The sequence below is a fragment of the Epinephelus moara genome, chromosome 22 (assembly GCF_006386435.1).
Source record: "Epinephelus moara isolate mb chromosome 22, YSFRI_EMoa_1.0, whole genome shotgun sequence".
Lineage (NCBI taxonomy): Eukaryota > Metazoa > Chordata > Actinopteri > Perciformes > Serranidae > Epinephelus > Epinephelus moara.
The window spans coordinates 692,178-702,851 of NC_065527.1; the positions used below are offsets into that span (position 1 = coordinate 692,178).

Sequence of the window (10,674 nt, forward strand, 5' to 3'; positions counted from 1 at the left end):
ACAGGATTTGGGGGAGTACAGGCTTGTTCAGGAGCTACAGCTCCATGGTGACCGCTTCCGGGTCTACTTCAGGCTCTTCTCTGCTATTGGACGCGCGGCGCCGAGGTGTCGTCACAGCGCGTTGCGGTGAAATTAAAAAAATATCAATTCGCGCAGACACCGCGACATGCGCCCCCTCGCGCACCGCTCAGCTCGGCGGCAGAGCGGTGTGCTCTTGCGCCGCGGTAGCACATACACAATGAATGGGTTCATTGGCGGAGGTCTGCGCTTTGCGCGCTCTGTGTGAAAAGGGCTTTATTTCCACCCTGCCCAGCAGCGGTACCGCCCGAGCCCGAGTTGAAATTATTTGAACTACGGGGAGAACAGAGCAGGCTTCGGCTGATTTTTTCATGTGCACATGTGCCCCTAAATATTTTTTACAGTTCACACACACCTATTTTTAGTCGCAAATGCGAGTGAAATGCTCGCACTGTCGAGCCCTGGTGATGTAAAGAGGCAGATGTAAAGAGGCAGATGTAACGAGGCTGATGTAACGAGGCTGATGTAACGAGACTGATGCAACGAGGGTGATGAAACGAGACAGATGTAAAGAGGCTGATGTATCGAGGCTGATGTATTGAGGCTTATGTAAAGAGGATGATGTAACGAGGCAGATGTAACGAGGGTGATGTAAAGAGGCTGATGTATCGAGGCTGATGCAGTGAGGCAGATGTAAAGAGGCTGATGTATTGAGGCTTATGTAACGAGGCTGATGTAACGAGACTGATGTATCGAGGCTGATGTAAAGAGGCAGATGTATCGAGGCTGATGTAACGAGGGTGATGTAACGAGGGTGATGTATCGAGGCAGATGTATCGAGGCAGATGTATCGAGGCTGATGTATCGAGGCTGATGTATCGAGGGTGATGTAACGAGGCTGATGTAAAGAGGCAGATGTATCGAGGCTGATGTATCGAGGCTGATGTATCGAGGGTGATGTATCGAGGCTGATGTATCGAGGCAGATGTAACGAGGTGTATCGAGGCTGATGTATCGAGGCAGATGTAACGAGGCAGATGTATCGAGGCTGATGTAACGAGGGTGATGTAACGAGACTAATGTATCGAGGCTGATGTATCGAGGCAGATGTAACGAGGCAGATGTATCGAGGCTGATGTAACGAGACTGATGTAACGAGGGTGATGTAACGAGGGTGATGTAACGACTAACAGCTAACAGGAAGTTGTCCTCTGACCCTCCCTCAGAATAACCGCTGTGTGTTTGAGTCATGGGTGTGTGATGCTCAGGACGACTGCGGCGACGGCAGTGATGAGGAGAGCTGTCCTGTCATCGTCCCCACCAGAGTCATCACTGCTGCCGTCATCGGCAGCCTCATCTGCGGCCTCCTGCTGGTCATCGCCCTCGGCTGCACCTGTAAACTCTACTCGCTGCGCATGTTCGAACGGAGGTGAGTGTCCTCAGCCTGTGATTGGTCCCTGCTGCTTCGTGTGACCTGGAGTCCAGCTATGTGATGGGAGACGTGTGATTGGTCATTGCAGATCATTTGAGACGCAACTGTCCAGAGTGGAGGCGGAGCTACTGAGGAGGGAAGCCCCGCCCTCTTATGGTCAGCTGATCGCCCAGGGCTTGATCCCACCTGTGGAGGATTTCCCAGTGTGCTCCGGGAGCCAGGTACACATACTGTCTGTCTGTCTTCCTGTCTGTCTGACTGTCCATCTGTCCCTCTGTCCTTCTGTGTGTCTGTCTGATGGTCTCTGTCTGTCTGTCTGTCTGTCTGTCTCTGTTCATCCGTCTGTCTGTCTCACTGTCCATCCATCTTTCTGTTCGTCCGTCTGTCTGTCTGTCTCACTGTCCGTCCGTCTTTCTGTACATTCGTCTGTCTCTCTCACTGTCTATTCCTCTGTCTGTCTCACTGTCCGTCCATCTGTCTGTTTGTCTGTCTGTCTCACTGTCTGTTTGTCCGTCTGTCTGTTTGTCTGTCTGTCTCACTGTCCATCCGTCTGTCTGTCTCACTGTCCATCCGTCTGTCTGTCTCACTGTCTGACTTACTGTCCTTCTATCAGTCCAACCTGAACGTCCTCAGGTGATGCCGTCTCTTCAGTCTGATCATATTTGTGTTCTTCTTCTTGTGTCCTCAGGCGTCCGTCCTGGAGAACCTCCGTCTGGCTGTCCGATCTCAGCTCGGCTTCACCTCCCTCAGACTGCCGTCCTCCGGTCGTCATAGTAACCTGTGGCGCCGTCTCTTCACCTTCTCGCGGTCTCGGCGGTCTGGATCGTTGGCTCTGGTGTCAGCTGACCTGGAGGACAGCGCCGGGACAGGGAGCACTGGGAGTTCTGGTTCAGACCTGCTGTCTCCGGACTCTGACGACACAGATACTGAGGGCGAGCGGGGGCGGGACCGAGGCATGGGTGCGGTGGGCGGGCCCGTCGCCCCTCTCCCCCAGAAGACCCCACCCTCCACTGCCGTAGAGGCCGTGGTGTCTGTGACGACGTCCTCAACCTCTGTGACGCCGACACCTGTCTGCGACCGAGGTCGTGACAGGCCCAGAGAGGCCCCGCCCCCCTCCAGCCCCGTCACCGTGGTAACCTCCAGCCCAGATCCTGAATGTCACAGCGACGCCTCCGAGCTCCAGACTCCGCCCACCTCCGCCCTGCAGCGGCTGGCCCAGAACCTGCACCGCCTCGCCAGAAACCTGACCAGAGCCAGCCAGAACCAGCAGGACCACACCTGGACCAATCACAGCCCACTGCGCCAGCTGGAGACAGGAAGAGGCGGGGCTGAGGCCACGGAGCAGCGAGGAAACAGAGAAGAAGAAGAAGACGTGGAGCTCCTGATCCCCGTCTCCGACTCTGACTCCTCGTCCTCCTCACTGATCAGCGACGTCCGGCAGCCGCTGCTGGAGCCACACCCCTCCTCCACCACCAGCCACACCCCCCATCACCACCGTGGAAACGGTTGTCGAGGAGGGCGGGACGGCCCCTGTGAACACTGTGGGATGGTCCACACGGCTCAGATCCCCGACGCCTGTCTGGAGGCCACGGGCAAGACGGAGAGCAGTGACGACGAACTGCTGCTGCTCTGCTAACAGGATGACAGGCAGGCTAACACGCTAACAGGCAGGCTAACACTTCAGACTGGACTATAATTACCTAACTAGAGTCATGAAGCTAACACTACAACTAGCTAACAGGCTAACACTTTAGACTGGACTACAGCTAGCTAACTGGAGTTATGAAGCTAACACTACAACTATCTAACAGGCTAAATATTCAAACTGGACTACAACTAGTTAACAGGCTAACTCTTCAGAGAGGACAATAATTTGCGAACAGGCTAACACTTCAAACTGGACTACAACCAGCTAAAATACATACACTTCAGACTGGACTACAATAGCTAACAGGCTGACGCTTCAGATTGGACTACAACTAGCTAACAGGCTACCTCTTCAGACTGAACTACAACTAGCTAACAGGTTAACACGTCAGACTGGACTATATCTAGCTAATAGGCTAAGATTTCAGACTGCACTACAATTAGCTAATAGGCCAACATTTCAGACTGGACTACAACCAGCTAAAATACATACACTTCAGACTGGACTACAATAGCTAACAGGCTAACTCTTCAGACTGAACTACAATTAGCTAACAAGCTGACGCTTCAGATTGGACTACAGCTAGCTAACAGGCTACCTCTTCAGACTGAACTACAACTAGCTAACAGGTTAACACGACAGACTGGACTATATCTAGCTAATAGGCTAAGACTTCGGACTGGACTACAACTAGCTAAAATGCATACATTTCAGATGGGACTACAGTTAACTAACAGGCTAACATTTCATGCCATAATACAGTTAGATAACATGCATATATTTCAGGCTGGACTACAACTAGCTAACAGGCTAACACTTCAGTCCAGACTAAAGCTAGCTAACAGGCTAACATTTCAGGCCAGAATACAGTTAGCTAACATGCATATATTTCAGGCTGGACTACAACTAGCTAACAGGCTAACACTTCAGTCCAGACTAAAGCTAGCTAACTGGAGTTGTGAGGTTAACACTACAGCTAGCTAACAGGCTAACACTTGAGACTGGACTACAGCTTGCTAATTGGAGTCATGAAGCTACACTACAACCAGCTAACAGGCCAACAATTTAGACTGGACTACAGTTAGCTAACTGGAGTCATGATGCTAACACTATAGCCACACCTGTTAGCATGTTAGCTGGGTTAAAGATTAGCTCTCAGTGATGTCAGAGCTGGTAAGACCAATCAGATGCCAGGGGTGTGATGATGTCACTGGTTGGATTCAGATGTCGGTACGGTTTTAACTCCACTGTTGTTTCCCTCGATGCATCCGTTAAAAGGTTCCCCTACTCCCCAGCTTGATGGTACGACTGTGAGTCCTGACACAACAGACTTATCAGAGGAACCTTCTGTGGGTGCCACACTTTAAAGGGTCCTCTCTTTGTTTCTGAGGAGGGTCATGTGACCAGAGGGGTGGAGGTGCCTTGTTACTGTTAGCGTGACCTTGAAGAGCTGATCGACGGGTATCAGCTAGCAGGCTAGTTTCTGTTAGCATCACCTGAAGAGCTGATCCACAGGTAGCAGCTAGCAGGCTAATATCTGTTATCTGTGTAACCTGAAAAGCTGATCCACAGGTAGCAAGTAGCAGACTAGTTTCTGTTAGCATCACCTGGAGAGCTGATCCACAGGTAGCAGGTAGCAAACTAGTTTCTGTTAGCATCACCTGAAGAGCTGATCCACAGGTAGCAGGTAGCAGACTGGTTTCTGTTAGCATCACCTGGAGAGCTGATCCACAGGTAGCAGGTAGCAGACTAGTTTCTGTTAGCATCACCTGAAGAGCTGATCCACAGGTAGCAGCTAGCAGGCTAATATCTGTTATCTGTGTAACCTGAAGAGCTGATCCACATGTAGCAGGTAGCAGACTAGTTTCTGTTAGCATCACCTGGAGAGCTGATCCACAGGTAGCAGCTAGCAGACTAGTTTCTGTTAGCATCACCTGAAGAGCAGATCCAGAGGTAGCAGGCTAGTTTCTGTTAGCATCACCTGAAGAGCCAATCCACAGGTAGCAGCTAGCAGGCTAGTTTCTGTTAGCATCACCTGAAGAGATGATCCACAGGTAGCAGCTAGGAGGCTAGTTTCTGTTAGCATCACCTAAACAGATGATCCACAGGTAGCAGCTAGCAGGCTAGTTTCTGTTAGCATCACCTAAAGAGCTGATCCACAGGTAGCAGCTAGCAGGCTAGTGCCAGCGTAACCTGATCAACAGGAAGCAGTTTGATAACCACTGATGCTAACGCTAACTGGGCTACCTCCTCAGGTCATGTGACCCTCGTCAAGCTTGTCATGGCAATCTCTTTTTAACGGACCTGGTTCTAACAGGAAGACGAGGTTCTGATGGTGTCACTAAAGGACCGTGGAGAACCTGATGCAGAACGGTTCCACCTGAACAGAACCCTGAAGGTTCCACATCCACTGACTGACCATGTTCTTATAAATATTTTAATTCACATTTTGTGACAGAAGATGAAACTCCTCCCCCTCCTCCTTCTCGTCCGCATCTTCTTCTCCCTCCTCCTCTTCCTCCTCCTTCTCCTCCTTGTCTTCCTCTTCATTCTCCTCTCTTCCTCCTTCTCCTCCCCCTCTTCCTCTTTATCCTCCTCCTCCCCCTCCTCTTCCTCTTCGTCCTCTCACGCTTCCTCTTCGTCTTCTTCCTCCTCTTCCTCTTCATTCTCATCCTCCTCTCCTCCTTCTCCTCCTCCTCTCTGTATTTTGGTACTGACCCTGGTGTGAGTGTGACAGTGTGTATTTATTCTCATTGTGTTTATTTGTTGTTGTGTAGTTGTTTCTTTTCTGACCTGCATGATTTGTTTGGTGTTTGTTTTTTTCTTTGAGTGTAAACAACTGTTAAACTGCACTAAGATTAAAGTTTCACCTGGACCCCGCCTCACCTGTTTGTTCCTGACAGGAAGCTCCGCCCACACAGATGACACTACAACTAGCTAACAGGCTCACCCTTCAGACTGGACTACAACTAGCTAACAGTCTAACCCTTCAGACTGAACTACAACTAGCTAACAGTCTAACCCTTCAGACTGAACTACAACTAGCTAACAGACTAACCCTTCAGACTGAACTACAACTAGCTAACAGTCTAACCCTTCAGACTGAACTACAACTAGTTAACAGTCTAACCCTCCAGACTGAACTACAACTAGCTAACAGGCTAACCCTTCGGACTGAACTACAACTAGCTAACAGGCTAACCCTCCGGACTGAACTACAACTAGCTAACAGGCTAACCCTCCAGACTGAACCCCAACTAGCTAACAGGCTAACCCTCCAGACTGAACCCCAACTAGCTAACAGGCAAACCCTCCAGACTGAACCCCAACTAGCTAACAGGCTAACCCTCCAGACTGAACCCCAACTAGCTAACAGTCTAACCCTCCGGACTGAACTACAACTAGCTAACAGGCTAACCCTCCAGACTGAACCCCAACTAGCTAACAGGCTAACCCTCCAGACTGAACCCCAACTAGCTAACAGGCAAACCCTCCAGACTGAACCCCAACTAGCTAACAGGCTAACCCTCCAGACTGAACCCCAACTAGCTAACAGTCTAACCCTCCGGACTGAACCCCGACTAGCTAACAGTCTAACCCTCCGGACTGAACTACAACTAGCTAACAGGCTAACCCTCCGGACCTCCGGACTGAACTACAACTAGCTAACAGGCTAACCCTCCGGACTGAACTACAACTAGCTAACAGACTAACCCTCCAGACTTAACTACAACTAGCTAACAGGCTAACTGGACTTTATGGACACTACACAGCAATGTTCATATACATTTTTTATACAATGCATTACTGCCCCCCCCCCCCTCCCGTTGTCTTCTTGCACACACTAAATATGCTCTGCTTATTATTATTATTATTATTATTATTATTATTATTATTATTTATTGCTGTTTCTTGTATTTGTTGTACCTTTCGCATGCCTAGTTTTTGAAATCTTATCTGACTCTTTCTCTTCTTGACTGCTGAAACACGGGAATTTCTCAACGGTGGGATCAATAAAGGTCTATTTTATCTTATTCAAAGAAACTAAAATGGCGCCGTTGCTTGGAGACAACAAACAAACCCACCGGGGCAACAGCGGCTGTCTCCCGGTGTCTTAGTCCGTAAACCAGCGGACGTCGGTGTCTTAGCCCGTAAACCAGCCGCTGTCTCCTGGTGTCTTAATCCGTAAACCAGCCGCTGTCTCCTGGTGTCTTAATCCGTAAACCAGCCGCTGTCTCCCGGTGTCTTAGCCCGTAAACCAGCCGCTGTCTCCTGGTGTCTTAATCCGTAAACCAGCGGCCGTCGGTGTCTTACCCAGCCGCTGTCTCCCGGTGTCTTAGTCCGTAAACCAGCGGCCGTCTCCCGGTGTCTGAGTCCCGACTGACCGGATGGAGATCGTCCATGTGTACACGAAGCTCCGAGGTGAGTTCGGCCGACAGTGTCTCTTCTCAGACCGGCCTGCGGAGCTGCTGGTGGACGTCCCTCCGGACCCGAGTCTGACTCCGCTGTTCATCCAGAAGAACCCCCGAGACCAGGCGCTGCAGGCCGGCCAGGACATGTCGGAGCACACGGTGAGCTTCGGAACCACGTGACTAATACTGAAGTAATGAAGTACTGTAACTCTATAGTACATGACGATGTCACAGTGATGATGTCACAGTGATGATGTCACAGTGATGTGGGTTCTCCAGGTGAACACAGAGCGCTTTGAGTATGACAGCTGTGGGATCAACCATGTGGAGGGGGGGTGGCCCAAAGACGTGAACCCTCAGGAGATGGAACAGACCATCCGCTTCAGGAAGAAGGTGGAGAAGGACGAGAGCTACGTCAACAGCGTCCTGCAGCTGGGCAGCGTGAGGACAACTCACTTTACCTCTGTCCTCATTGTCTCACTCTACCTCTGTCCTCACTGTCCCACTTTACCTCTGTCCACACTGCTCCACTTTACCTTAGTGGGCGTGTCCATAGTTGAAGCTGCTGGTTGTGATGTCATTGCGTGATCCCCAGGTCATGGAGCACTGCATCAGACAGAACAACGCCGTGGACATCTACCAGGAGTACTTTGAGGACGAGGACGAGTTGGAGGACAACCAGGAGCCACCATCCGCCAAGACCATCAGCGTCTTCAGGTTCAGCAGAGGACAGGTACAGTGTGTAGGTCAGTGTCTGAATGCAGCAATCTGATTGGTCGGCTGTGTGTCCACAGAGATCCTAATGAGGTGAAGCGGACTGTCACTGGCCTGTCGTGGCACCCTGACGGCGGCAGGAAGTTGGCGGCAGCCTACTCCTGCCTCGAGTTCCAGAAAACGTCCAAAGACCTGAGCCTGGACTCATACATCTGGGACATCGGTGAGTGAGACGGGCAGAGGGACAGATGGACAGCAGCTGGACTTCAACCCACCACAGAGTCCACTTCATGGATCCATGTTCTGTTTCAGAGAACCCGAACAGACCCGAGATGTCTCTGAAGCCAGTGTCCCCGCTTGTCTGTCTCGACTACAACCCCAAAGACTCCCACACACTGGTGGGAGGCAGCTACAATGGACAGATCGGTGAGTTCAGGTCTGGACTGACGGACAATTGATGATGTCTCTGTCTGTCTTTATGAACCTGTGCGTGTGTTTGTTTCAGCGTACTGGGACACCCGGAGAGGAAGTCAGCCAGTGGAGACATCCTCTGTGGAGATGAGTCACCGAGACCCTGTCTACAAGATCATCTGGCTGCAGTCCAAAACCGGGACGGACGCCTTTTCTACCTCCACCGACGGACAGGTACACCTAATAACACTGTTCCTGTGGTGGACTGTGACACTTTTTCTGTGGTGGACTGTAACATTGTTCCTGTGACAGACAGGTAGACTGATGGCAGACAGGTAAAGTGTCCCCTGTGTCTCTGTCAGGTTCTGTGGTGGGACGTCCGCCGGCTGACTGAACCCACAGAGCGTCTGGTTGTGGACCTGAGCAGGGACGGGAACCTGGACCGAGCTCTTGGAGCCGTGTCTCTGGAGTTTGAGTCCACCATGGTGAGTTTGTTTGTCTGTTTCTCAGTGTGTCTCTGTCCATCCTGTCTCTCAGTCTGTCTCTCAGTGTCTTCCTGTCCCCCGTCTCTCCAGCCCACTAAGTTCATGGTGGGGACAGAGCAGGGCGTGGTGGTATCCTGTAACAGGAAGGCGAAGACGCCGGCAGAGAAGATCGTCTCCACATACGATGGACATCATGGACCCGTCTACGCTCTGCAGAGGAACCCATTCTTCCCCAAGAACTTCCTGACGGTGGGGGACTGGACAGCCCGCATCTGGTCTGAGGACATCAAGGAGTCATCCATCATGTGGACCAAGTAGGACACTTCTAAAGCAATTCCCTCTGAGTCCATTAAGAAGACTTCCTGTCTCTATTTAACCCTGTCCGTCTCTGTGGACTTTGTCTCAGGTACCAGATGTCCTACCTGATGGACGCCTGCTGGAGTCCCGTCAGACCATCCGTCTTCTTCACCGTCAAGATGGATGGCGTGTTGGATGTCTGGGACATCCTGTTCAAACAGAATGACCCCACGCTGAGTCTCAAGGTGCGTCTGTCTCACCTGTCCTAACTTCTTTGACACTACGTCCTTGTCCCGTCTCACGATGATGATGTCATCTCTGTCCACAGGTGTGTGACGAGGCCCTGTACAGTCTCCGTCTCCAGGACAATGGGCGGTTAGTGGCATGTGGCTCTCAGCAGGGAGGAGCCACGCTGTTGGAGGTGTGCGGTGGACTGTCCACACTGCAGAGGAATGAGAAGAGTCTCCTGGCCGCCGTGAGACATTTGTTTGTTAGTTTGTTTGTTTGTTTGTTTGTGTGTTTGTCGGACGCACTTACGGACATGTCCACAGATGTTCGAGCGCGAGACGAAGCGGGAGAAGATCCTGGAGGCGCGTCAGAGGGAGATCCGCTTGAAGGAACGCAGCCGGTCGGAGCAGAGCCGAGAGGACGACGGGGGGCGGGAGGACGGAGACGACAGTCCAGATCAGCTGATCGCCAGAGCCGAGGACGAGTTCTATGCCATCACGGAGGCAGAGCTGAGGAGGAGGAGGGACAGGGAGGAGCTAAAGAACCGGGTCAGAACTACTTCCTGTTTCCTTCTTTTAAATGTTCATTAATCAGAACCTGAATAAGAACCAGGATCAGAACCAGGAGAACATACAGTTAATAAAGAAAACACATCAGGAACAGAATCTTGTGTGATTGTGTTTCCATCAGGAGAAAGACGTCTGTGAAGAAAAGGAAGTGACAGAAGAACGTGGTGGAACGTCACCGTGAAGGAGAAGAACGTTTGTTCTGATGACATCTTCGCTGTCACTGTGTCACTGTCAATATGTTAGTTTAATGTGTTACCGTGTTAACATTAGCTCAGGATTCATGGTCATGTTAGTTCAATCAATCAATCAATCAATTTTATTTATAAAGCCCAATATCACAAATCACAATTTGCCTCACAGGGCTTTACAGCATACGACATCCCTCTGTCCTTATGACCCTCACAGCTGATCAGGAAAAACTCCCCAAAAAACCCTTTAACAGGGAAAAAAAACGGTAGAA

The 10,674-nt window shown here is 51.0% G+C and overlaps 2 protein-coding genes across 10 annotated transcripts in view; both read left to right on the top strand.

Annotated features, from left to right (window-relative positions):
- The window catches only part of lrp12 (low density lipoprotein receptor-related protein 12), a 17,190-nt gene extending 11,217 nt beyond the window's left edge, over positions 1 to 5,973 (top strand). The window contains exons 9-12 of one of the 8 annotated variants that reach the window (XR_007569265.1): positions 1,245 to 1,447; positions 1,539 to 1,671; positions 2,139 to 5,152; positions 5,207 to 5,973. Coding sequence is in view for 1 of the 8 variants with exons in the window: in XM_050035431.1 (XP_049891388.1) it covers positions 1,245 to 1,447; positions 1,539 to 1,671; positions 2,139 to 3,086 (1,284 nt within the window). In the remaining 7 variants the exon portion in view is untranslated. Of the gene's footprint in view, positions 1 to 1,244; positions 1,448 to 1,538; positions 1,672 to 2,138 lie in introns of all 8 variants that reach the window. The other 7 variants (XR_007569264.1, XR_007569263.1, XR_007569266.1 and 4 more) reach the window with 7 other exon arrangements.
- Positions 5,974 to 7,008: 1,035 nt separating this feature from the next.
- Positions 7,009 to 10,659, top strand: dnai2b (dynein, axonemal, intermediate chain 2b). Of its 2 annotated transcripts, XM_050035457.1 has the most exons (12): positions 7,012 to 7,669; positions 7,790 to 7,951; positions 8,106 to 8,227; positions 8,305 to 8,447; positions 8,537 to 8,650; positions 8,730 to 8,869; positions 8,998 to 9,120; positions 9,211 to 9,434; positions 9,527 to 9,662; positions 9,746 to 9,892; positions 9,969 to 10,193; positions 10,336 to 10,659. In XM_050035457.1, exons 1-12 carry the CDS (start codon positions 7,487 to 7,489, stop codon positions 10,393 to 10,395), a joined length of 1,779 nt encoding a protein of 592 aa, XP_049891414.1. In that variant the 5' UTR covers positions 7,012 to 7,486; the 3' UTR covers positions 10,396 to 10,659. The 2 variants fall into 2 exon arrangements, with proteins under 2 accessions (XP_049891413.1, XP_049891414.1); XM_050035456.1 differs by having other exon boundaries at positions 7,009 to 7,669; positions 9,746 to 10,193.
- Positions 10,660 to 10,674: the final 15 nt, after the last annotated feature.